The sequence below is a fragment of the Penicillium coprophilum genome, assembly GCF_028826855.1.
Source record: "Penicillium coprophilum strain IBT 35676 chromosome Unknown utg000005l_segment0_segment0, whole genome shotgun sequence".
NCBI classification, from domain to species: Eukaryota; Fungi; Ascomycota; class Eurotiomycetes; order Eurotiales; family Aspergillaceae; genus Penicillium; species Penicillium coprophilum.
The window spans coordinates 1,609,401-1,634,705 of NW_026622724.1; the positions used below are offsets into that span (position 1 = coordinate 1,609,401).

Here is a 25,305-nt window from a genome sequence, read left to right on the forward strand (position 1 = left end):
GTATCAGTAAACAAAAAAAAGGACAAAGATAGGTAAGCCACATACAGGACGAAAAGAATTTATGGCAGGAACCCCGTCACCTACGGTAGTGTTTCAATACAGCCCAACGAGGCGGAAACAGAAGAACAATCTGTACAGAGTACGGACACACTCTCCACCCAGCGAAATAACCCCGGCTAATATACTCTGGGTATACATCCACTACCTGTAGTACTTGACTAGTATATTGAAATTACTATAGTATCATCTGGTATTCCTAGCCTGGGATAATACCATGGCATCATCTACCTACGTATATACGATGCCGATACATCCAAACACCATCACCATTCACTTTAATTTCTATACCACATGAGTAGTTTCGCCACTATCGATATCATAGTAATTACCTACATATGTTCGCTACATAGCTGAATCTCACGGCCACCTATATATGCAGGTAGCGGGAGGTAACCCGAGATAGGTTAGTGGGAGTGTGTCATAAAAGAAGCCCAGCAGAATGATCCTGATACTCCAGCGAAGTACAGAGTACGATGAGTGGTATGACGAGTCATTGGGTATGGTACTGACTTGAGCCTCATCTTACCCGCGTGGAACCTTTTTTAAGGTTAGAACTTAAAAGATACGTATAAAAGTGAAGGAATAATTTATCTTGATGTAGCAAATATTTGAGCTTTTCCCATCCAACAGGTGCCATGGTCTAGTGGTATGACGAATCATTGTGGTGAAGTGCATCTGCGCCCATCGGTTCTGATTTAGCCCCGGTTCGATTCCGGGTGGCGCCATTTCTTTTTTAATTCTCTTCTTATGGGAAACATTGTGAAACAACTTTATAAATATAAAAACGGATTATTTCCCCATCAAGTAGGTGCCATGGTCTAGTGGTATGACGAATCATTGTGGTGAAGTGCAACTTGTACCCATCGGTTCTGATTTAGCCCCGGTTCGATTCCGGGTGGCGCCAATTCTTCTTTTTTTCTTTTTTCATATTATTTCTTTCTATAGATAGGGAAAGATGAGAGGGCCTGGTGAGATTCACCCGCCTCCACAAGGATATACTAGCGTCAAAACTTCTGCCAGTATTTTTGGATGTTGCTTCGGTTACACACAATGCACTACACCGCAAAGTACTAACACCCTGGTCAGTATTCTGCCCTTGGGTGAGATCCCATCCCTGGTCAACAATTGTTAAGTTCGGAATGTCGTTGACTCCGCGGGTTGGAAGATTGGGGCTGTTTTCGGTGGCATGTTTCACTCTGGGGAATTGGATATGGCCTTGGATGTCTTCGCTACCACGTCTGATCAGTCGGCCTCCTGTTAGAGATGTTGAAACGGTACTCCACACCTTGGGTTGTCTGTCAGAAGGTCGCCTGACGTTTTCACAATAGGGAGACAGCCAACAATAACTCAGTTGATGAGTGTACAGATGCTGTCGAGTGCAACGTGGGTTATTCCGGCTCGGGGAATGCTCAAGAGTGCCTCAGGAAGCATTACTGGAAATGTGGAGCTCCTTGATGATGGGACTACACTCAAGGGCCTATATCCAGGTTGTGATATTGAAAACAATGTCATAGATATCGCCAAAGAAGCCAGCATCTATCGTCGTATTGGACCGCATAAGAGGCTTGTTCAGATGTTATGTCACTACAGGGAAGGTCTCATACTCGAATATATGAAAAATGGTGACCTCAAGACATATCTTCAGGCTCACGACTCGATATCAACGAGCCTCAAGTTGAAGTGGGTGTATGAAGTCGCAGAGGCTGTCGACCTCTTGCATAGGAACGGGATTATCCATTGCGATATCAAACCACGAAATTTTCTGTTGGATACGATGTTCGAAATAAAGATCATTGAATTTTCTGGCTCTTCACACTAGATGGCTCGAAGCCAACCTCTGGTGAGATTTTTCCTTCCACGGCATTGGAGAGATCAACCGCCGGTAGCCACAGATCTTTTCGTACTAGGGTCGACTCTTTACGAGTTTACGCAAGGCACCAGCCCGTACGAGGAGGTTCCTAGTGATGAGGCTGAAGGACTTTTTACTCAAAAGGAGTTCCCCGATATATCTCATACACTGAGTGGAATAGTCATCAAACAATTTTGGCCATCTCAAATTGAGTCAGCAGCGGATGTGCAAAATTCTACCTGGACTATTATATTTCGCACAGCCAACGTCGACTGTATCCCTCACCCCGATGATCCGGGCACTGCTCAGGATATGTTGATTGACCCATTGATTCCCCCTAGGGTTGGGGCAGTCCACGCCGCTTTGTCTTGCTTCGATACATCTATGTAGACTTCTCGAAGTTGGTCGCATGTTGACGGGCAGCCACGGCAATACCCAGTTGTCAGCTTGGCCGCCCTAATCCATCATGTTTCTCACCTTTCTTGCACCGCTACTCACATCGTTTCCAGCAGGTGGATTTCACGACATGTCATTCTACTATAGCGAGAGAAACTCAAAACGAATATTAGAACAGTATTTATTGACAATTTTTGTGCCGGAAATTTGATTGAAAGAAATGAGCGAAGGGATACACGCTTTGCTACTTGGATCCTCCAAGCGCCATGTGCATACACCCTGAAAGGACTGAGCGTAGTGTCCTATCGACATTATCTCCCATATAGACAAACACAATGATGAGAACAGCTCAATCCCACGCCCCACAGTCAATTTAGAGTCCAAAAATCCTCTACATATGGAGAGATCCAAGCAACCAGCATGTAGGAAGGTTTTATAGGCCATGCATGGGAAACTGATTCTTGGAGCGCGGAGATGCGGATATATCGGCCGAAGCGGGGTGCTTCCTGCCTGAAACAAAGCTTGAAGTGCATGCAAATTCGATGGTTGAATTTTTGATGTCTTCGTCTTCAGTTTATGAGCTGGTTATAATTTGGGAAGTGAGATGATTATCACTAGTATCATGTGTAAGCCTCAGGATGAACTATTATACTTGATAGATTTAAAATGCCTGCCGTTTTCCATCAAATAGGTGCCATGGTCTAGTGGTATGACGAATCATTGTGGTGAAGTGCAACTGCACCCATCGGTTCTGATTTAGCCCCGGTTCGATTCCGGGTGGCGCCATTTCTTTTTATTTTTTTCCCTCTCTCTTTTCGTGGCCCAGAAAGGCATATAGGGAGAGAGATTCTAAATGATTCATTTTCTTTTGAATATTATGGGGGCTGGTGAGTTCAGATTGGAGATAACTCCCGCTGATGGTCTTTTTCTCAAGTCTCCTATGCTCGGTATTGTAGTAGGATATCCGAGTACAGAGACGATCACGTGACTAAAATGCATGGATCCATGCCTGAGGCCGTGGACAGCATCCCATGCTGGACAGGGCGAGGATCATATATTGATGTGACGCCATTGGCAATATCGGCAATATCGGCCTATCGGCCTATCGGTATACTATACATTATTGAAGCCAATGTTTATGCGATCGACTTGTTTCTATGGAGTCTCCTCGGAAACGAACCCAGGAGTCCATTGTACGGTCTATAGCTTGATCGCAGGGATCTGGATCCCTTACAGTACCTAGATAGAAGAAGGGTACTAAGCAAGGCCTCGATCCAAAAGGGTAAAAATGGAGGGCAAGGACCGTCCCACTTTTCGTCAGAGAGCCTTGGTTTCCCAGACGCCCGGGCTGAGCCGTTGCTATGCCAACGCCCCGATTTGTTGATCAGAACGGGTCTTACATAGATCTGGGTTCCAGAACCAAACCTTGGAAACACTTCATACATTCGAGTTTCTGCTCTTCAGTTCAGAAGTGAATTAACCTGGACTTGATCTGAGGCTCTAACCCTCTCCCTATCGCTTACTTTCACATTCATATACTGACACCTCATCCAGGACCCATCCGTCGGCAATATAGCCATGAACTCCAACGCGCTCGGAAACGGTCATCGCCGTCAAATCTCCACACCAGTGGCTCCATTCGAGCTTGCGCCAGTCATGACCAATATGCAACCCCGTCGGTCACATCGTCGAGGCCAGACTGTAGACTACAGCTCTTTCAGTCAACAGGCCACTATCGACCGACACATGCCGAAGACGGTCTCGCAGTTGCGAGATTATTTTAACGAAAAATCAGGTTTCTCATATCAACAAAGGGATGGAAAGCAGTATCAATCCTATGCCCAGCAGCCCGAGCGATCTTTCATGTCATCAGCCATGCACATGCAACAGCCGTATCAATATCAACCGTCCCAGTCGCTCGGGTCTGACTGCCAGGCTTTCAACCAAGAACAATTGCAAGCGATTCACACCACCACTGGTAGCCCGGCACCATCTTCTGTCGGCGCCCCAGCTTTGTCTCGATCAGCCAGTGAATGCTCCGAAAATACACCATTGAAGCTTGCGCTGCACCGTATGCAGCAAGAACAATTCTCGAACCAGCAACAACAATATATTGGCAATGCCGATTGGGAATTGTTTCCCCAGCGCAGCATGCCAATGGTCCAAGACGAGCAGGTGACGGCCTATGCCGGTCAAATGCACCCAGTCTCTGTTCAACCAAAGGCTCCATCTGCGAAAATTCTTTCGCAACTGTCTACTGCTTGTATGCATCTGCCGTTTCCATTTGATCCGACCGAAGCTCATTATATGACAGATAACTCTCCCATGACCCCCGATTCTACCCCATTGAAACGATCCATTGATTATTCCATGTACAGCAATGACCCAACAACTTCCAAGTCCCAAAGTTTCTCATTTCCCCATACCCCTGCTACTGCCGAGATGCAGAGAGCCCAATCTTTGCAGGGAGTCCCCTATGTCGATTCTGTTCAGGTTAAGCCGCAAATGCCCTCCCCCGTCAATTCCCCGATTAGCTCGTCTTTTACCGAAGTGGCCGATATGCCATCCCCGACGTCATATGGAATGACACCTCAAAACTCCAATGTCTCATTCGCATCTTCCACTGGCAGGTCAAAGAAGCGAGCCCAGTCTACTGTCTCTTCTCTTGCCGATGCGGCTGCCCAAGATGGCGACCTTGATGCCCGAGTCAAGGCTTCAGTCCAGCAAACCGGTGTCTCCACCGACGAAATTGCCAAGTTCATCTCCGGCCCCGATCCAAAAGATGGAAAGTGGGTCTGTCTATTCACAGGCTGCCTTTGCCGCTTTGGTCGCAAGGAAAACATCAAATCCCACGTCCAAACACATCTCGGAGACCGTCAATTCAGATGCGACATTTGCGAAAAGCACTTTGTGCGTGGACATGATCTCAAGCGCCATCTCAAAACACACAGTGGCAATAAGCCCTTCGCCTGTGCCTGTGGTGCCAGCTTTGCTAGACAAGACGCCCTGACCCGTCACCGCCAGCGCGATATGTGTGTTGGAGGCTTCACCGGTGTGGTTCCAAAGACCACAAAGCGTGGCCGCCCCCCGAAGAAGAAGACCAGCCGTCCAGATATCGATACTCGTCAGGCCAAGTCCACTCGTACTCGTCAACGTGTTGCTGAAAAGTCCTCAGCCGCTTCAGCCAATACCACCGTGACTCTGCAAGAAGCTCCTGTATTCAACTCGCCCAACTATGCCCCGTCCACTGTGGTCTCGTCTTTCACGCCGCCAACCTCCCCCGGACACACTTACCAGACAATTTCCTCGCCATGTCATACCTATAATTCCCTGGATGCCCAGCTTGAGGATGATATGTTGCCCTTGTCACCACCCCAACTCGCTCACGCTAGATACGAGCAGGCAATGGCACAGTACGGGTCGGATTTCGGTTCGCAGACATACTCGCAAGAATCTACCTACTCGCAGGAATCTCTCTACAGTGAATCCGCTCTCTCACCTCGAGAGATGTCGTCACCTCGTTCAGCACCCACCATGACCGAATCATCCGTCAGCTCGGAGATCGATATTTTCATGACTCAAGATTCCTCCGATGACTTGCGAGAGGAATTCGGTCATCTCGCTCACTCTGGCATCCCTGCTTTCCCGACTTACCAGTTTGTGGATACAACCGACTTTGCCTCTGTCTCGTCTTATTACCCCGAAAAGACCTTTTCTGGTCTCTCACACGTGGACGATGACCTGACAGACCCAATCGACTGCTTGTCCAGCGAGTTCCTGGTGGACCCTTGAACGGCTTTTATCAAAAAAAAAGAGCACGGCGATACATACGCGGCTTATCATTTTCACGGCGAGACTTCTTTGCAACGATACGGGACGACCTTGTACACTTAATGACCCACGACAAAATCGGGCGTTTTCCTTCTCTGCACATTTCGGGATTTGACACTTTGCGGACTTGCGGGTGTTTGGGCTACTTGCTTTTTGCCCTCTTTGCCCCTATTTCCCCCTGTATTTGTCTTTGTTTTCATGTTTTTCATTTGTCTTTCCTCATGAATTTGTTGTTCACGTCCTTTCGCCACTATCTCATCTCATTGAAGATGTTCGATACTCGGCATGTTTATTCCCGGTGTTTAACCCTTCTTTTTATATGTTCATGATGCGATATGTATTTGATGTCTTTACACTTTCAATGAATCTTTTCTGTACACCTACCTTGTTAGCAAAGGATGGTTTGTTAGAAGGATTATTTTCCTTCGGTGACAGACATAATTGAGGATAGCTTGTACTCTACTATTTCAAACTTGTTATACCTACCCGTTTCCACATCGTCTTTTACTTCATTGATCGTTTAATTGTAAGCTGAATCCTCTACTTTAAATTCCCAGGTCAAAAAACAGGAAAGGCCTGGCAAAAGAGCCAACCCAAGAGAAAGAGAGCACTATCTCCTAGACTACAGCCCTCGACCTTCAAGTTTGCTAATACGTACCTTTGTTTTCGTCCATGAAAAAAACTACATATATCAAGATCTTACTCTGGACAATGCACATTTCTATTTGAAATTTCTAATAACTCCGCGTCAACAAATCAGTGACTAACAGTCCCTCGCCCTGTCCTCTGCCATGATTTCTGTGCAATTCTATCACATCCCAATAGACCAACCTATTTCCTACCAGGAGAATGGCGAGGGATACAAACGTAGTAAACATAATCAATCTACTTCGACGTCCACGTGATCTCGATCTCAATGGGCCGCCCCCCTTGCGAAGCATATACAGTACTCTGTGTACGCCCCTTGGGGGGATTCTCGGCATAGAAAGTAGTGCGATCACTGTAAGCGAGCTTACCATCCTTGGCCTGTACGCAGTGTGAGCACACGAAACGAGATTACGTAAAACTATCCGGGATATACATACGGTGAACTCGCTTGGCGTGTTGACGTGAGGTCCGCAAGCAAGGGCGTCTCGCTCAAAGGCACAGGGCCCCTTGCTAGATTTCAGAGTAAACACATCATCTGCAGGATGCCATTTACTTCATGTTAGCAATCGATAGCAGAGGAGTCATATGCGAAGCGCACAGCTACGAACCTGATTTCTTTTCGGCCCGGAAAGTCGCACAGGTCCCTGACGAAAACCAAGTTCCGTAGCTAATGATGCAGCCATGTTTTCTGCCAAGCCTCGACACAATCAAGTTACCTCGGTCTGTGAATGGAGTGCCTGGCGCTGTGGGCTCGGGGTGATCACCTGTAGTTGTCGGGGCAGGCTCAGGCCGAGCATGCTTCAGTGGGTACTTGACTCCCCTGGAGGGACAATTGGACTTCTGGCCATCTAGACATTTTGTAAGCCTGGGATCTACCTGAATGGGTAGTTTTGAAGTTTGGCCAACCTGGTCCTGCAGAGATAAATTCTCCGAACTGGAGACTTCCTGCGATATTGAAGTAGTACCAAATCTCATTGATGGCGCCGCCTCGGCAACGGATAGTGACAGGGTTTCCATGGGCTTGTGTTAGCGCAGCTTCAATGTCAGCAAGAGCATAGGTACGCGTCTGAGATGGTACGATGCCAGCACTAGCCAAGAACTTATGTATCGTTAGTGGTTTGGTCCGAGTATGTAGTCATTGATCGAGACAATCAAACTAACCTCATAGGTGGGCAATTCCTTATAAACCTCAACAGTTTTGTCAAAGTAGTCGACAACATCCTGTTGCGGCAGGTAATCCTTGTAGCAATGTGGTTCTAGCGTACTAACGCAAGTGCCGTGTTTGTTCCACTCATGTTGCCAAAGATTGCTATCATCACCACGGAAATCTTTCCAATACTCGCTCATGTATTCCAGCAGGTCTCCCCGACCCGCGTCAACTAGAATCAGAGAAATGTTGCTGTACTTGCGTCCGGAGTCGCAGAATTGGTCAAAGCCGCCGTTGCAGTGATCGGGCCTGAAGAGTTATTGTTATATTCATTCAACTTGGGGCCGTGGAACAAACCCACCATAGCCCATGGATAGTCCATGCATCTTCAGGGCCGAGTGCAGGGTCGACATCCCAGAATTGCGTCTGCAGCATTTGGCCACCGGGGTAGTTGAAACAGCAGGTGTCTTGACCGTGGTAGTTGGCCTTGCAACTTATTTCTGAGCCTGGACATGACGATGAAGTCCCGGGGTTTGTATTCTCGTTTGAAGTTTGCGACAGCCAGAGTGAACCGAAGGTCTTGAGGATCTTCTGGGGTCCGGGGACCCCCATGAACTGTTGTGATGATCCCCGCATCATCGATGGCAGCTTTTTGCCGTGATCGGAGGAGGTACACTTATTAAAGTGGCACCGAGAAAGAATATAAGAATATAGAAGTAGACAAGTACTAGAATGGTCGTATTCAAGGGGAGAAGTACATTCAGGAGGCTACAAAGGTCATCGGCCATCGTTGCCTCGTGCGGAGTCATATGACTAAGCGCGGGGGCAGCTGATAAGAGTCACCTGGGCTTGGTTTACTTGCACGTGCTTTGTATTGCTCACTTTTAAAGGGGAAGATGATCATACTGGGCATGTTTCAATTCAAGAGTGAAGGGGTATCATAGTTAGTCCACGGTGGGTAATCTCACCGAGCTTGCGCCTATCATTTCTGGCAGGTGACTCTAGGTCTCCTGCTTGCGCGCCTCCTGTTCATGTACTCTTTCTTTCCATAAACGTAATACTTCAAAGCCAACTTCAACAGCAATGAGCAGAATGATAATCCATTCGAGCCGGAGACCGTGTGTCTCACTAAGGCGCTCCCGGAGTACACTTGCGATCTCTTGCGCATAGTCCATCTTCTCGTTGAGCAGTTTGATACGAATTCCAACATCTAAAGCTCTGCCAGCCTGCTCGTAGTATCCCTCCAGCCCGAGCTCGTGTCGGCTGTCCCAAAAGATATCAGGTAGAGAATCCGTGAGCTCGGAATAGAGATTGAGCTGCGCTCGGACACTTAGTAGTTGCCCTGTCTTGCGGAGGACAAAGTCTCGTGTAAAAGGAAGTCGGGATCCCTGTGATAGAAGAGTTGGAATTGGCCGAGTTGATTCGAAATAGTTTGAAAGAAGGCTCTCGAGAACGGCCAACTTCGTACTCCGAGCAAGACCCGACGAAAATGCGACCTTGGTCAACACCGTGTCGACGGATTGTTGCCCCGCTGGTGATCCTTCTGTATGTCCATGACCAGAGCTGGTCCCTAGTATAATTGTGTCCCCTTTGATCACGCTGTTCTCTCGATTTGGGTCCTCCACGAATTCGAGATCTTCAGTTTCCAAATCGTCCACATGAGCACCTTCTGCTGCGGGTAACAGAGTTCGTGTTGCCAGGAATGATGTGAACCCTTCTGGAAGAGACCACGCTACCACTGTACCGGAGGGGAACACAAATAAATCGCCCACTTCGTCGGATGGTAGACCTGTGCTGGAGGGATTTTTCATGCGCTGTATGGAGTCTAACGGTACCTGAACATGGACAACTTGTGGGAAGAGCCCCGTTTCCAACGGGTCCGGTTCATATCCTCGTTCTTGCAAAATATCTCTGACTTGGCGGATGTTGAATTGCTCGGCGACGGCGTAGGCGGTTACTGTCTAGAGACACCAGAATAATCAGTGGAAGATAATCATTGATTTCAGTTGTGTCTACCTTAGTCCGATATAGCCCCTGCTCTCTGAGGAGCGCCTTGGAGCGAATGCCATCCTTCGATCTCTGTGCCTCGACTGCTACTCGCCGCAATGAAGTGGGAGCTGCTGGTAGCCTAGGCCCTCGTCGACGCTGCTTCTGCGAATCAGGAGAGAACTCAATTGAGTCATCGCTGTTCTGTTTTTGTTTCAGGTAGGCGTTGGATGAGAAGAAATCCTTCCGTCGGGAAACGGCCAATGGAACAGTAACAGACAGGTATTGGGTCTGAGGTCGTGTAGGAGGACGTAATACTGGTCGCTTGCAGCTCAAGCAGACATATGGCCTAGCAAACATTGTGTATCTGAGGAACAAAAACTTAATGCTCGGTCGATGACATCGTTTTGCAGCCACGGCCCGATACCCCGCTTAGTCATGAACCAAGCTCCCGACGGGCCCTGACCTACCCCGGCTCAACTGTAGAACCACCGATTCCAGCTTGTCGCATTCCACTTCAACCAGTTTGGGAGCTGCAGGTGCTGAGAGGGATTCGCCATGGACGCGCTTGGCGCGACATCGCCGGACGAAAGTGCCGTTCAGAGGACTCCCAAGCACGACACATCCACACGAACCAGTTCACCTACAAACACGACTCAAGACGCCCAAGATAGACACCAACGATGCAATGATTCCAGATCTAGTAGCAGTGAGGATGGAGAAGAAGAGGATGAGACCGAGGAAGAGGAAGACTCGGACGACGAGGATGAGGAGCCCCGCCTCAAGTACGCATACCTGACGAAGCACTTGGGATCGGTATATCGCAACGGGGATGCGACAAGCTCGTTCCTCGTAGCAGGAGATAAAATGGTATGTACTCTTAACGGAATATATACTATATAAAGAGCTAATTCTGTGCCTAGATCGTCGGGACACACAACGGGAACGTCGTAAGTTAGCCACACCAGCGCGCAGACATATAAGCTGACCTTGTGAAGCACGTTATGTCATTACCGCTTCTACAATCCCTCCGTGTATATCATGCGCACTCAGCAAGTGTTACCTCAATATCGATATCACCATTTCCGCCTCCGCTTCCGAACCTTAGGCAAGACACATTCAGCAAGCAGACCGCGGAAGAATACAGACCATCTACTCGATCATCTAATGCTACCAGCAGTATCCGTGGCAAAGGAAAACTGAGCGATCACCCAACCGTCCCCCCAATACCGTCGAACTCGATTTACATCGGGACCTCCTCAATCGATGGCCACGTATGCGTCTCGTCGCTGGTAGACCCCAAGGATGTGCTGTTGCGCAATTTTGGTCGCCCCGTACAGTCTGTTGCTTTGTCTCCAGAGTACAAAACTGATCGGTCATACCTGTCTGGTGGCCGAGCAGGTGAACTGGTCTTGACAACTGGCGGTCGTATTGGAGCGACCTCCAACTCTACAACAATGGGCGGTGCGGCCGCCACAGCCTCAAGTTGGCTTGGATCCATGGGCCTGGCATCCAATAGTGGAAAAGATACAATTATTCACAGCGGCGAAGGGGCTATAAGCACAATTAAATGGTCACTCTCTGGGAAATACGTGGTCTGGGTCAACGAAGAAGGCATCAAGATTATGCGGTCAAATCTGCATCTGGATTCTTCAGAGATGGAATTTGCCTGGAAACGAATCAGCCATATTGACCGTCCAAATCGTCCCGGCTGGGAGGAAATGGCCGGTGTTTGGAAGGCACGCGCAGAATGGATCGACCAGTCTGCTTTAGACAGTCGGGATAACCTAGACCCCAATAATAATTCTGCAAGTCCAGAGCTACAGTTGACTGCCTCCGGAGAGAAAGTGGAAAAGCTCGTCGTCGGCTGGGGAGGAACTGTTTGGGTCATTGATGTCTACCCCGAAAGGGCAAGCAAAACATCCAAGGGCGAGAAATTGGGCTCTGCAGAAGTTGTTACAATGTAAGCTGGGACTCTCACGGGTTAAATTGTTCATCGCTAACTTTGAAGACAGATTACGAACAGATTGTGTGGTTTCTGGCATCTCATTGTACACGCCTCGTCTTCTTGTCATTCTCGCATATATGGAGACTGAAGGAGAAAATACAAGCAACGGAAGAGGCAGTGGGACCCGCAATCGACTTAAAGGCCTAGAACCTGAACTTCGTGTCATTGACATAGAAACAAAGGAAGAAATCAGCGCCGATACACTTTCAATTAACCGGTTTGAGGGCCTCTCAGCGTCTGATTATCATTTAAGTGTCTTGCCTCCGTGGAAGACTCCAGAGGGTCAAGTTGTCCAACGTGGTGCTCTGGGAGCTCTTGGGTATGGGCTTTTGGATGCAACTATGTACTCTGCGCGGCTGTTTAGCTCCGGCGCCAGCATTCGCAGCACCACAAGTAGTGGCGACAAGGGGTCTGCTAGAGTCGCTCCATCTTTCATATCCAAGCTCCACGCAGCTGAGGATGCCCTTCCGAGGGAGGTCCAGGAAGTTTCTGGTGCTCCTGGTGCCAAAATCTTTGTGCACAGCCCATATGACTGTGTTGTTGCAGTCAGAAGAGATCTTGCGGACCGACTGTCCTGGCTTGATTCTCATGGCCAGTACGAGGACGCATGGCGTCTCGTCGATGAACATCCCGAAGCTGCGGGCTCGATATCCGACGTAACCGAAGCTATTTCCGAGGCTGCAGGAAGGTCCCAGACCAGTCTAGGTGAATTTTTTGCTGATGATCGATCGTCTATCATGACAGCTGGTCGAGCAAAAGTTTCTGCTGCTGAACAAGAAAAGGCTCGCCTCGGGGAACTCTGGATCAACCAACTTGTCAGCGAAGATAAGTGGATTGACGCTGCGAACATTTGTGGCAAAGTCATCCGCAATGCCCCACGATGGGAACACTGGGCATGGACCTTTATCAAAAATGATAAAATCGACGAGATCACTTCCCACATTCCAATCGATATAAATCCGCCGTTGTCTGCTCGGATCTACGAAATCATTCTCACTCACTATGTGTCACGAGACTTGGTCAAATTCAAAGAACTCATTGAAACATGGCCATCCGATTTGTTTGATGCGAGTGTGGTCACAGAAGCCATCGAAGCACAGGTGAAATCCGATTCAGTGCGTGCCGGGTCTGAGGAATGGCGAATCCTCACAGATTGCCTTGCCAAGTTATTCCTGGTAGGAGGGCACTACCGCGAAGCCTTGCGTTGCTATATTCGACTGCAAGATGGAGATGCCGCTATGGCTTTGGTTCGGGTACACCGCTTGCTCGATGCAGTTACTGATGATATACCGGCCTTTATCATGATTCGCGTTTCCAAAGAGCAAATGAAGTCAGCTCCGAAATCCGAACTGGAGGAATTGACATCCGAGCCCACGCGACTCCTTGTGAGCGAAGCATACACGGGTATTGTTCCCCCAGAAACCGTGGTATCACAGTTGATCGCCGCAAACAGGTTCCTGTTTCTGTATTTCTATCTCCGTGCGCTCTGGCGAGGCGAGTCGTTACCGCACGACGCCTCTAAGCCCAGAAGAGGACGTGGAATCCATGCTCGGGATGCAGCCAGCAAGCTTGCTGCCGATGAAGGCAAAGCCCTGATTGACAATTTTGCCGATACAGCCGTTGAGGTATTTGCCGATTACGACCGGCCTCTACTGATGGAGTTCCTCCAAACAAGTATATCTTATTCATTTGAGAAAGCCACATCCATCTGCGAAGACCACAAATTTACACCAGAGTTGATTTTCCTCTTGTCTAAGATGGGCCAGACAAAGCGAGCCTTGAACCTAATTCTATCAGATCTCAAGGATGTTTCGCAGGCCATTTCATTTGCAAAATCACAGGATGATCCTGATCTGTGGGAAGATCTGCTCGATTACTCTATGGACAAGCCAAAGTTCATTCACGGTCTTCTTGTTGAGGCCGGAACGGCCATCGACCCAATAAAGCTTGTGCGTCGGATCCCGAGCGGGCTGGAGATTGAAGGTCTGCGAGAGGGCCTCACTCGCTTGATCCGTGAGCACGATCTGCAAGCTAGTATCAGCCAAGGCGCGGCTAGAGTCATGCAAAGTGAAGTTGCACTTGGGATGGACTCGCTGCGCAAAGGTCAGCGCCGGGGAATCAAGTTCGATATCATCGAGGACAAAGACGGAGATTTCAACAAGACACCGACAACGAAGACCCAGGCTCAAGATCAATTATCTGTGCCCAATGGTGCGAGAAAATTCGGAGGCCCTGGACATGGAAGATGCGGCGGTTGCAACGCCGCCTTCCGGGAAAACGGTATGATTTTAGCCCACCTCCATTCCATGTATCATCTTCGTAAAAAAAAATACTAATATAACCCTGCTGCAGAGCGAGAAATCCTTGTTGCCTTTGCTTGTGGCCATATTTTCCATCTATCCCACCTGCACTCCGACACGTCACAGCAACAATCCGGCGCGAACAGCCGTGACCGATCTGCAGATCTCACACCTCGAGCCATGTCTCCAGTCGACGAAACCCGATCCGCTACTGCGTCTCGCACCATAGGCCCCAAAGTCACGACGGCAAGAATCCTGCGAGACAAGATTGGGGATGGGTGTCGTCTTTGTGCCCTGACAAGAGATATTGAATCTCTTGGTGGTGAGGTGGAGGTTTGAACTCTGTTGGGGTCAGGATACATCTGTACCCATTCACATCTGTGCTGTGTGTATACTCCATGTGCACATACCTATGCATTCTCCTTGTTTCTCTGAGATACCCTGGCTTTTAGCCAAGCTTTTGCACTCATTTGTTGGGGACATTAGCATTCATCCATTCTGCGAGGTTATCACACTGGCCAATATTCATTTGATAAAGTAGTGTGTTATGTTCACTGCTTTGGCTGCTCACTACATACGTATCACGCTCTGTTTATGTGTAATAGTTGTTTCACAGCCAAAATATAACTACCCGAGTGCACCGTTCGGTGAGCTCTTTTGTCTCTTCGTGAATCAAATGTAACCAATAGTGAACATCTCTGATATTAGAAAAGCTATGCTTCAACTAGAATATGAGTCACTAATAGAATTGGCAAAATTAAGGGGAGCCAGTTGCATCCCATAACAAACAATTGGCCACCCGTCAAACCCATGGGTTTCTCAAATTCCATCGCGAACACAATCATCGCATCAGGTACCATCCTTGCTACACCACAAGATGGCTAGACTTGCCTAACACGGTAAGAAGTGTGTGGCGTTCTCACATAATCAAGTGAAATGTGTGAGAGAGCATAATAAAAATGCTCATGGTAAAGAGACCACTGTCCATGATTCCAGCGGGATCAGCGCCGTTGAAAACAGGAGAAGGGGCGTGAGTGCCACTGGAAGAAGTACCCTGAGGAGACGGCAATGCAGTGTCCTTCTGGGTGTGAGTAGGCTGTTGGGGAGGCACAATGGAAACCTCGGACTCGGTTGTTGCACTCTGCTGAGCAGAAGGAGCAGGAACCTTGGCTAAAGTGGTAGCCTCGACAGTAGTGGCGTGTGGAAGTGGGACCAACTCAGTCGGCTTGATCTCGGTAGTCACCTCGTGAGTGGGAGCCTGCGGAGCAGGAGCAGGAGCAGTGGACTGGATCACAGTAGTGACAACCTTGGTAGTCTCCTGTGGAATGGCACCAGGAACAGTTGGCTGGATGACGGTGGTCACAAGCTCAGTGGTCGTGTACGGAACAGGAACAGGAGCAGTAGGCTGAATAACAGTGGTTACAGTCCTGGTGGTCTCCTGTGGAATGGCACCGGGAACAGTTGGCTGGATAACCGTGGTCACGACTTCCGTGGTGGTCTGTGGAGCAGGAACTATAACCGGGATTGGAGTCACCGAAATGGTGGTAGTCTCCGTAGGGGTAGCGGTGTACACCTTGGTACTGACGCATTTGGTGGTCTCGGTGCAAGGGATGTCAACCGTGACAGTTATCAGCTCAGTCGCAACGGGCACAGCAGCAGGAACAGTTGGTTGAACCTCGGTGGTCGTAGTGGCCTGTGGAACGACGCCCGAAACAGTGGTCTGCGAGACTGGCAAGGTGCTGGTGGTAAGAACCTTGGTGCTGACACACCTAGTCGTCTCGGTGCAGGAAATCTCAACAGTGATAGTGATTTCAGTGGTCACCGGAGCAGGGGCCAGCTCAGTTGAGTTGGAACGAGAAGATGCGGTGTAACCAGTGCTCAAATTAGGCACAGGACTAGGAGCCTGGGGGGCAGTTGAGTTTGTGTAAGCGATTCCAGTAGTACCAGGGACAGGAACCACCTTGGTAGGACGAGAAGTTGTAATTGACTCAGTAGTTATTCCAGAAGCAGAAGAAGCTTCGGAAGAGGAAGGGCAAGGTGAAGAGATCGTCTCGGTGGTCACCTCGGTAACAGTGCCAGGCATCGTAGAGGTGGTGTGGTTCACAACAGTGGTGACAGGAACAGGTGCCACGCTTGTAGCATTGGGACGAGATGAAGTTACCGACTCGGTGGCAGTGGCAGTAACCGTGGGGGAAGCAGTGTTGGTTGCAGTAGCGCTTCCAGTGGGCACCTCAGTAGGAATAGGCACCGGCGTTCCAGTGGTTCCGGGTATAGAGGACTGCGAGGTCGCCAAAGTGGTGCCAGACGCAGAAGTCTTGGTTGTACTGGGTGCAGACGACTTGGTGGTCACTTCAGTGGTTCCAGGAGCAGAACTATGAGAGCCGGCAGGTGCAGATGGTGGGGTGGTCACCTGGGAGGCGCTTGGCACCGAAGTCTGAGTAGCAACAGGTACCGAAGTCAAGGAGGTAGTAGGCTCAGGGTCAGTGACCTGAGCCGGGACTGGAGTGGTAGAATGACCAGTGGTGCAAGGAACATCCGTGGTGACAGTTGTGGTCGGTTCATCAGGACCGCAGGTAGTATGGGTAACCGTGACAGTGACTATTACCAAGTTAGTTTTTGATATAAAAGAGCTGAGAGAATTAAGAAATCTCCGTATGGAGGATGAGGAGCTTGGACTTACTCAGTTCAGCAGCATGAACAGCACGACCAAACAAGGCCCGAGGCAAAACATCGACTGCGAAAATTGATCAGTAACGGCAGATATGAAGGTAGCCTTGGACAGTGAGTTTGACTTACTTTCACCAAACTGGTACTGCTCCCCAGTGTGGGGGTCCTGAAGAAAGACGGACTCGATGTTGTGGCATTCTGTTCAACACGGTCAGTAAATGCTCATAATGCAGCCACTGATGGGCCATGGTACATACCAGCCGCAGCAGCAGCCATGGTCACCAGAGTGGTGACCATGACCAGAAGCAACTTGAAACGCGTCCAAGCTGCCATCTTGTCGAAGATGGAAATTGATAAACGAATGTGAAGTGATGACTTGATGGAGTAACCAGGCAATCAATGAAAACGAGGGTCAAAGTAGGAAAAGAGAAACGAATGTGAAGTGGGAGAAGAGAAAAAAGGAAGCGAAGAAGAAAGGGACGTCGGAGGAAGAAATAGTAAACAGAGCCAGCACCTGGGGACCTGTTGAGGAAGGAACGCTGATTGCCCATGACAACACGTGCCGGTTTCTAATTCTGCTCTTTCCATCTTTGAGGCAAACGTACAAGGAAGTCACGACGGAGGCTCCCAACTATGGGAAGGTACTTGCCAGTGGGGATATAATTTGACTGTATGACTCTAATAGAACCTTATACCTGGTGCAGCAGCAACCGTAGGGGTGCAACCTCAGTGAGACAGTCTAAATCTAGTTCTTCGACTGAAATGAATGCAAAAACAGACCCTTTGCCTAACCTCGGGGGGTTTTCGTTCGGTAGAATCATGCCGTAGGCTGCAATGAAGGACCCCACGTCTGGCTTAAGCACAGAAAACAGCCCCAAACCAGCCCCTCTAGAGCCCTGGAAACAGAAATATTCCTATAAGGGGACTGGGTGTCACAGACAATGGTCCATGTGCCACATTAACAAGACCACAAAGACAGACATACTTCTGTTTTCTATTACAGTCAGGCCATATAGATCTTAGACTAAGTTCGAATATAAGACAAACCAGCAAAAATTGCAAGGATGTTAACTTTTATCATCTTTGAAGCAATCATCATTGGCATGGCATCCTAAATTTAGGTCAGACAGTGAGAAAGTCAAGTGCAGAAGTGAAATCTCACTTGAGCCTTGAGCTTGTTGATTGCCAGCAAGTGTAGAAAAGGGTTCTATTTTGTATTCAGCATCAGTCCTACAATAGTACGCAACAGTACGGGAGATAAGTTATGTTATACTGTCAGGTCAGGGGCAATGGTGACACAACTTAGGGCAAGAATTTCTCAGGTGAAATTAGAGTATGATCACAACAACAAGCAACCGTGGATATTATCTGAACCTTATAAGTATGATATTGAGTGGACTCCAGATTAGATTCATTTTAATCTAATGCAGTCGTAAGGCTTGGAAGTCCACGTAAACATACCCAGTGCAACGTCTATATATTATAGACACAACGTACGTTCCTATACCGGTGCCCAGCCAGATCCAAATACTCACTAGAGAAAGCGACAAACGTCGGTCAGAGTCCCTGGTTGGTATATATTTATCCCGAAAAGAATAGTCCAGTCAAGCGCAATGGAGTAAAAAAAAACAATATGTGAACGCTAGATGCCACCGCGGCTACTAACCGAAAAATACTAGTGTTCTTTATTTATCGACGTATTTCTAGGTATTTTTGATACCTGAAGAAGCGGTCACGTAGCGGGACGACCCGAAGTGGAAATCATTTATGTATTTGCGCCGCGCTTCTAAGGAACGGGCGTGTTCTGACGTCATATTGCTTATATTAATGCCGAGATAATTGCGGCTAGAAGTGGTTCATACAATTGGATACGTCTATATTTTCGATACGCGCTAATATGATGGACGAAGGCAAGAGCACTTATATTCTAGAAAGAGATATGGGCTGGATCATGGTAAACCAGGGGTATCTATGGTAGACATGAAGAAAATCATCAACAGATATTAATTTAACAAGCAGTATTGTGCAATATATATGGCAAGTGGGTATCTGCTATTGTACCCCGTAGTTTCAAGGTCTTTGATACAGCCAAATATCGACGATATCTCTTTCAGCGGAAGTAATGTCCAACATCGGCGGCTATCTACAGCTCTTTTTATGACAAGGGTTGGATAATCATATCATGTATGGCCCAGCATATGGCTTGAGAGACTCTTCAATCAGTATTTAAAAGCATTAATTTGCTACGATAAGCCATAGTCTTCATGAACATCTCATCCTCACCCACTAGGTGAAAAAGACATCCATCGAAAAGCTATCAACTGGGAGGCTGGCAGATCAAAGTCTCTGTCTGAAATCGGAAGCGGTAATATGTGACCAATGAACAGAAGAATTGCGAGAGTAAACCTTATTTGGTACCCCATACGGAGTACTCCGTACATACATATGTGTTAGGAGTACGACGGAATTTTCAATCCAATGTTCGGCAATCTCGTTGTAAACTCGGAGATTACATTTCCCTTACCAGACAGAATACCTGTTACACATAACAGAACAGTTGGGGCAGTACCTTGTAAATCCGAAATCTGTACTAGGGTTCAAATGCTTATAAGAACTTGGGTCGGACATCTCTACTCGATATAGACATAATGTAACTCATTGCCTAAGGAAATGGACGACGATCAAACACGAAAACGAAAAGGAAGGTTCCTTTTCTTATCACCCGCGCTGGTGTTCGAGGCCTGGCCATCGAAATGAATACGAGTACGAAGCACTCCATACCTCTCGTGATCTGGAAGCTCACACTGGGACATGAGAAGTTGATGCATCTGCCGTGTAACCGATAGTAAGCGTCGCAAAGCATATTTTACAAAATGAGGCGAAAAAGAATGAAAATAAAATACTCGAGTCATGTACGGAGTACGGAGTACCATACAACATACATACGACCCAGAAGTCGGTGTATGCTCGATCTGGAAATTTGATGAGGAAAGATTCTCGATAAGGCCTAACACCGAAATTACGGCCCAAGGGAAGACTCCCGATCGCTCCCGACCCGAAAGCCACCTTGGGTCTTGGTGGGTTGACAAGGGGGCGAAATGAGCTTGTCCAATCAGAGATAGTAGATAAACCCGAAGCAATGGTCCATGGGATTTTGGATGCCCATCTAGGTAATGAGTTCGTGATAGCCCGTGCTTTACCAGGTTCCTGGGAACCGGGGTTTCCAATCTTGGAAGACTATGATGACGCTCTGGGCAGCTTCGGTCGGTTCCAAGGTTGGTTTGTGGAGTTTTTGTGGCTGCGAACGCCACAGTCCGCTCCGCTTCATGGTTGACATGTGTGGGCACTGAGGCGTTTGTTTTTTGCTGACTTGCGCGCCAGCCCCGATTGGGGAATTTGAACGTCAATCATCTTCGGTTAACACGGGGACCTTCAGTGCCAAGAGCTTATAACTCAAGCATGATTTTTTACAGACTCTTATAAGGCGCTGAGGGTGATGGCTGTCGATGGCTGTACTAGTCTGGTTGATAGGTTAACAGGTTGGCTTTGTTCTCAAGATAGGATAAACTACGACATCTACATGCGAGGTCATAATTGAGGTAGCAATGTCATCGTATTCTGCACCTGCGTCAAAGCGGTTGACTTGTAGTCCCGTCCCCAGATAACTATCTATATCAAACGATCTCAAACCCGTGCATATGCACACATGCATAAGAAGTGGATAGGGATCGCAGAGAAAGCCGAACGTTCAAGGCTGTGAAGACCAGCAACCAACAAAAAAAAAAGAAAAAGAAAAAGAAAAAAAGGGTTGATGTCAGATGGAAACGAGCTGGAAATAAAAACAATGGAACAGGGTATCAACGTCGTATACTTGGCCCTCGATTATATCGGAATAATAACCATAACAAACAAAGATATCAAGAGTTCCATGGCCCACCGACTCATATATTGTCGTAGTGGTTAAGCAACGCTGAATTAAACAAAAATATGTCAGGGGAAAAAAAGCAAAAAAAAAAGAAAACATAGTATACTAGGGTATCGTTGCTCGGAGACTCGTTTATTATCCCCGTGTTCAACGCCCCGTATAGAAAAGTGAATGCCAGCCCATTGAGAAAGGATGTATGAGAGCATGAAATGAAAAGACGAGTGCAATTGATGCACTAGAGATGAAAAGTTCGCGTGCATTGCTGCAGACCAGATTGGAGAGACCAGTGTCTGGCGAGGTGAAATGAGGCGAGATGAAGGGAAATTTCACTTTTGCATTAAGTTCGAGTTGGTGAGGCGGGAGTATGGCTTTTGAGTTGTATGCAATGCAGGTTTAATAGGTTAATTTGATCTCAATGGCAGATCCTGGTGTGTTAGGAGCACTGCCATTGGGACCTGGTGCTTCGATGTCGACGATCATGTCTTGACCTTCTGGAAGATGGCGGACCAGATCGTCATCAACGAGGACTCGCATACCTTTCTGATTGGCATGCGTGATATTTGAAATTCGGATCGGATCGATGTGGAATTTCTCGCTAATTTGTTTCGCGAAGTCTCGAGCGGTGCGTTCCGTCAAATAAATTGCACGGTAATAATCTTCTGAGCGCTTCGCATTTCCAGCGAATCGAACATAAAAGCATGCAACTGCGAGGAGGATTAGCAAAAATATCAACTATAGGGTTACGCTCAAGAAACTCACTCGGTTTGGGAAGGCGTTCCGCCGGAGGCCGGTAGGTCGAGTCTATACCCACGGCCTCTATAAAGCCCCTTGAGACTTGGTCACCAGTAGGAATTCTCTGGATGGTGGTTGGGCACTTGCTTAATCGGAGTGCATGAATAGGCGGCGAATTCGAAGAAGAGGTATTGGTGTTGGGGGGCGAGGGAATCATAGTCTCCAATTCACGTGTGCTTGAACGGCTTATACCCCCATAATGAGGGGAATCGCCATCACCCAATAAGTGAATAGGATATAGGTCGGGATCATCGAATTTTTCACCGCGTAAGCCGAAAACGCTCACTGTGCGAGTAGATGAAAACATCTCTTGCATCGTAGCCAACTTGGCTTGAAGATCATCTTCCAAGGAGACTCTCTCTGGGGGGCATCGTCCGAGTCCATCGACCAAGTTCGCTTGTGACTCGGCTTCATAGTGTCGGATCCTTTGGTGGTAGAAGAAAGATTGTTTCCACGTTTGCGCTTCGCAAACCCACCACCCAGTTCAGCTTGGGAGACCTGCTGCTTAAGCTTATCGATGGTCTTTTTGACATGCGCGATGTCATTGGACAGCTTCCGCTCAGCACCATGATCCCGGAAAAGCTTTACTTTGCAGTAAGACAGCTCCACATCGCGCGATACACCTGCATCCTCGCCCGGGGATAAGAGCTCGGTTTTGGCGCACAATCTGACGGGAATTCCCTTCACCCCTTTGGAGTGACTGAAATCTGTAGAAAGGAAATTGAATCGCAGGGGGATATTACAATCCGATGCGCCGGTCGCTGGATTGGCAGTCCAAGTGACGCAGAAACCGTCAACTGTCATACTCTCGACTTGTACCTGTCGATGCCTGTGGGCATCACCGCCTCCTTGTAAAGGATCCACGTATTCAACAGCTAATAATTTTCCGCCCCGTTGATGGGCTTCTGTGGTGCCACGACCTTCCTTCCATAGTTGCCAACATGTTGATGGTTTCGCTCGTTGTTCTTGTTCTTCAAAGGAAACACGGACAAATGTTCTATAACGAAGCGGTTCGTGGTTGATCATTGGGGGGCTCGTGTCGGTAACTGAGAGATTGTATGCTTGGCCCTTATTGAGATAGGTCACGGGAATTTCACTCAGGTGCTTCACCATGGCGGTCGGTGCTCGTAGAGAAACATGGAAGCGGAATCTGGAAGGTAGAACGGGGTTAGCATTAAACAGAGATAAACTCTGTGTCTCATCGATCAACTCACTTTTCGCCCTTGGCATATGACATGTCACCAGCCGTTTGAGCCGATAATTCTGTAGAAGCCGTCACGTTGGATGCTGTTTCGACATGTGCACCATTCAAGGAAGAGTCATCGAGTGTATCATCCATGGCGTCGTATCCGGGGTCACGGTGCATGAATGCGCTGGGCGCATATGATGGCTGCTGTGTATATTGGTTCATATCATGCAGTGAATTCATGAACTGCGGGTGGAAGGGCTCGAATCCGCTGCTGTGATAATTGTGTATAGCTGACATCCCCGAGAGTGGATTGATCAAGTGCATCCCTGTTGGAGTATGCAAGTCGCCGGCCTGATTATGAAACATTGCACCCATCCCGCCAGATGTTGGGGTATAAAAGCCTGGGTGATGGTTGGCGGAAGGCATCATGGAATATGAAGCGGATTCCATCCACGAGGGTGTCAACCCCAATTCATGCATATTTCGGGGAGTGCGTTCATTGTTGGTGATGGGGAACTTGATATCATGACTCTCCATTTTCACATCGCTGTTCTCGGTCATTCTACGAGAATTGCGTTGTTAGTTCTAAACTCACCCGTTTCACTTTCAGAAGAGAAAGTATATGGTGTAAATACCTTGAGGCCATCACAGTTTCTGCTGCTCTCACATTGTGCGAGTCTGTATTTGACAAACTCGGGCTGTCTCGCCGAGGGACAATGTCTGAAAATGCTTGCTGGAAGCGACTGATGAATTCACCATCAGGCTTCTGAGTGTTTTTCCTGTTGCGCAGAGAGATACAGTAAGAAATGAAGCCATTAAACTTATGACCATTTGAGCGTGGCAACTCACCGGCTGTTAAACATTGGGATCTCTTTCTTCGCTTGGCCCGGGGCAGTGAAGGAAAGAAACTAAGGTGCAGCCACCAGCAAGTTGTGACCTGCTGCTGGTAGGCTTGGTGTCTTCTGTTGAGTCTTGTAGATTCAATATGTGGGTTATCGATGTTGGGGAGCTTTCGAATGTCGTAGTACGCAGCGTTCGATACTTTTTGAGGTTGCGTGTAGCCTTGCGTCAAATGTAATATTTGATCTAAGAGAAATTTCCTCTTGAAGGAATGTGTAAATGACTAGAGCAGAGTGGAAATCGAGTGTGCTGATCAAAAATGGAAGATCGTGGAACTAGATCAGAATGGTCAAGGTAAATAAAGCTGAGTGATCCAGGACTTTTTTTTTTTTTTTCCAAAAAAATAGTACCGGAGTATGTTCCCCCCTCAGTTCTTATAGGAGATTGGAGGAAATGATGTATGACTGGAGAGACGAGGGGTGAAGGAGGGGAGATGACGATTGTGCTTCAAGGGAGGGGATAATGGAGAATGAAAAAGGATGGGTTAAGGATGGTACGGTCAATGAGGCCCTCCAATGAACGATCCATAAGAGATCCCACAAAATCTGTCATCCACAGAGCCACAGTGGACCATGAAAAGGGGGGCATTGGTTGTGCTCGGAAGATTTTAAGAGTGACCTCGGGAGAAGGCAAGCTATCGCCACCTAGAAACTGATAACAGGGGGGCCACCTTCGGCAACAGGCGGTTTTTTTCTTTTTCTTTTTTCTTTTTCTCTTTTTCTCTTTTTGAAAAATGAAAATTTCCTTATTTGGCAGTAATATATTTTACTAGGGATAATATGATTGGCTATTCTCGAACCAAATTATGGAAAAAAACCATGGAAATGGCAAATACCGAGCCACAGGTAGCCCTGCAGGGTGGGGGAAGACCAAGCGAAAGCGAAGTGTAAACGTACGTACGTGGTATTATATATTTCGTGATGGCTTCTATGTTACGCCTATAAAATCCATAATAGATGTATAATGCTTAGTATTTAATTAATACAGACCTGCTCCGATTCTTATTTAGTCCAGGAACATCTCTGTGGCACTGTATCCATCTGCCACTACGTGATCAATGCTTCCCCAGTTTCTAGCATCTAATGATAACTCCTATCCGTTCTAGGCATTTGTACAAGGCATCCGTGGAATAGGTGTACCATATACAACGTAGATTTTGTAAGAAGACTCTTATACCACGTACCGAATCAGAAGAACCAGGGAAAACATTTCCCATTCTTATTAGGTAATGTAATTTGCTCGCCTACCTAGGCAGGTGGAATGATAATTCTGGGTCCTGGTTGGGTGTCGCCGTAGGACATCTGCTAATTTAGGGTTATATCTCTATCATGTTAATATATGGATGCTGCAACAACACCTGTGGTCTTGGCCCAATAGTATAATCATCATTCATTGCTCAGGACCTTGAATACATCAATCATGTATCCAAAGTCTGAACCTTATACTCCGATATACATTGCACAACATACAAAATATTCCAGCCACAAAGAAGGAGTGTGGAACTGCGAATCTCTGATAGCCAGGCGTGATAGGTGGCCGGGCCGACCGGATCTGCATCCAAACTGATATTGTACAATCATTGTTCGGTTGATCATAAGTTTTTTCAT

The 25,305-nt window shown here is 47.8% G+C and overlaps 8 protein-coding genes across 8 annotated transcripts; 4 read left to right on the top strand and 4 right to left on the bottom strand.

Annotated features, from left to right (window-relative positions):
- Positions 1-1,879: 1,879 nt before the first annotated feature.
- On the top strand, positions 1,880-2,299 carry N7500_008207 (kinase domain-containing protein; the record flags this gene model as incomplete). The annotated part of the gene is made up of 1 exon (XM_056679351.1): positions 1,880-2,299. The coding sequence occupies one exon, from the start codon at positions 1,880-1,882 to the stop codon at positions 2,297-2,299; it is 420 nt and encodes a 139-aa protein (XP_056529723.1).
- A 1,163-nt stretch (positions 2,300-3,462) lies between these two features.
- N7500_008208 (uncharacterized protein) lies at positions 3,463-3,709 on the top strand (the record flags this gene model as incomplete). Its single annotated transcript, XM_056679352.1, has 2 exons — positions 3,463-3,503; positions 3,553-3,709. 2 exons carry the CDS (start codon positions 3,463-3,465, stop codon positions 3,707-3,709), a joined length of 198 nt encoding a protein of 65 aa, XP_056529724.1.
- Positions 3,710-3,883: 174 nt separating this feature from the next.
- On the top strand, positions 3,884-6,097 carry ace2 (putative C2H2 transcription factor (Swi5); the record flags this gene model as incomplete). Its single annotated transcript, XM_056679353.1, has 1 exon — positions 3,884-6,097. The coding sequence occupies one exon, from the start codon at positions 3,884-3,886 to the stop codon at positions 6,095-6,097; it is 2,214 nt and encodes a 737-aa protein (XP_056529725.1).
- A 924-nt stretch (positions 6,098-7,021) lies between these two features.
- N7500_008210 (T2 family ribonuclease) lies at positions 7,022-8,570 on the bottom strand (the record flags this gene model as incomplete). The annotated part of the gene is made up of 6 exons (XM_056679354.1): positions 7,022-7,162; positions 7,222-7,319; positions 7,393-7,632; positions 7,691-7,883; positions 7,946-8,240; positions 8,293-8,570. The coding sequence occupies 6 exons, from the start codon at positions 8,568-8,570 to the stop codon at positions 7,022-7,024; spliced, it is 1,245 nt and encodes a 414-aa protein (XP_056529726.1).
- Positions 8,571-8,932: 362 nt separating this feature from the next.
- N7500_008211 (RMD1 family protein) lies at positions 8,933-10,277 on the bottom strand (the record flags this gene model as incomplete). The annotated part of the gene is made up of 2 exons (XM_056679355.1): positions 8,933-9,892; positions 9,948-10,277. 2 exons carry the CDS (start codon positions 10,275-10,277, stop codon positions 8,933-8,935), a joined length of 1,290 nt encoding a protein of 429 aa, XP_056529727.1.
- A 198-nt stretch (positions 10,278-10,475) lies between these two features.
- On the top strand, positions 10,476-14,564 carry N7500_008212 (CLH domain-containing protein; the record flags this gene model as incomplete). Its single annotated transcript, XM_056679356.1, has 5 exons — positions 10,476-10,787; positions 10,841-10,867; positions 10,916-11,880; positions 11,933-14,205; positions 14,278-14,564. The coding sequence occupies 5 exons, from the start codon at positions 10,476-10,478 to the stop codon at positions 14,562-14,564; spliced, it is 3,864 nt and encodes a 1,287-aa protein (XP_056529728.1).
- Positions 14,565-15,144: 580 nt separating this feature from the next.
- Positions 15,145-17,225, bottom strand: N7500_008213 (uncharacterized protein; the record flags this gene model as incomplete). Its single annotated transcript, XM_056679357.1, has 4 exons — positions 15,145-16,823; positions 16,906-16,959; positions 17,022-17,090; positions 17,150-17,225. 4 exons carry the CDS (start codon positions 17,223-17,225, stop codon positions 15,145-15,147), a joined length of 1,878 nt encoding a protein of 625 aa, XP_056529729.1.
- A 3,985-nt stretch (positions 17,226-21,210) lies between these two features.
- On the bottom strand, positions 21,211-23,648 carry N7500_008214 (grainyhead-like protein; the record flags this gene model as incomplete). The annotated part of the gene is made up of 5 exons (XM_056679358.1): positions 21,211-21,521; positions 21,577-22,034; positions 22,082-22,759; positions 22,824-23,360; positions 23,434-23,648. Coding segments are annotated over 5 exons (2,199 nt in total), but the record flags the coding sequence as incomplete, so codon positions are not given.
- Between the last annotated feature and the right edge of the window lie 1,657 nt (positions 23,649-25,305).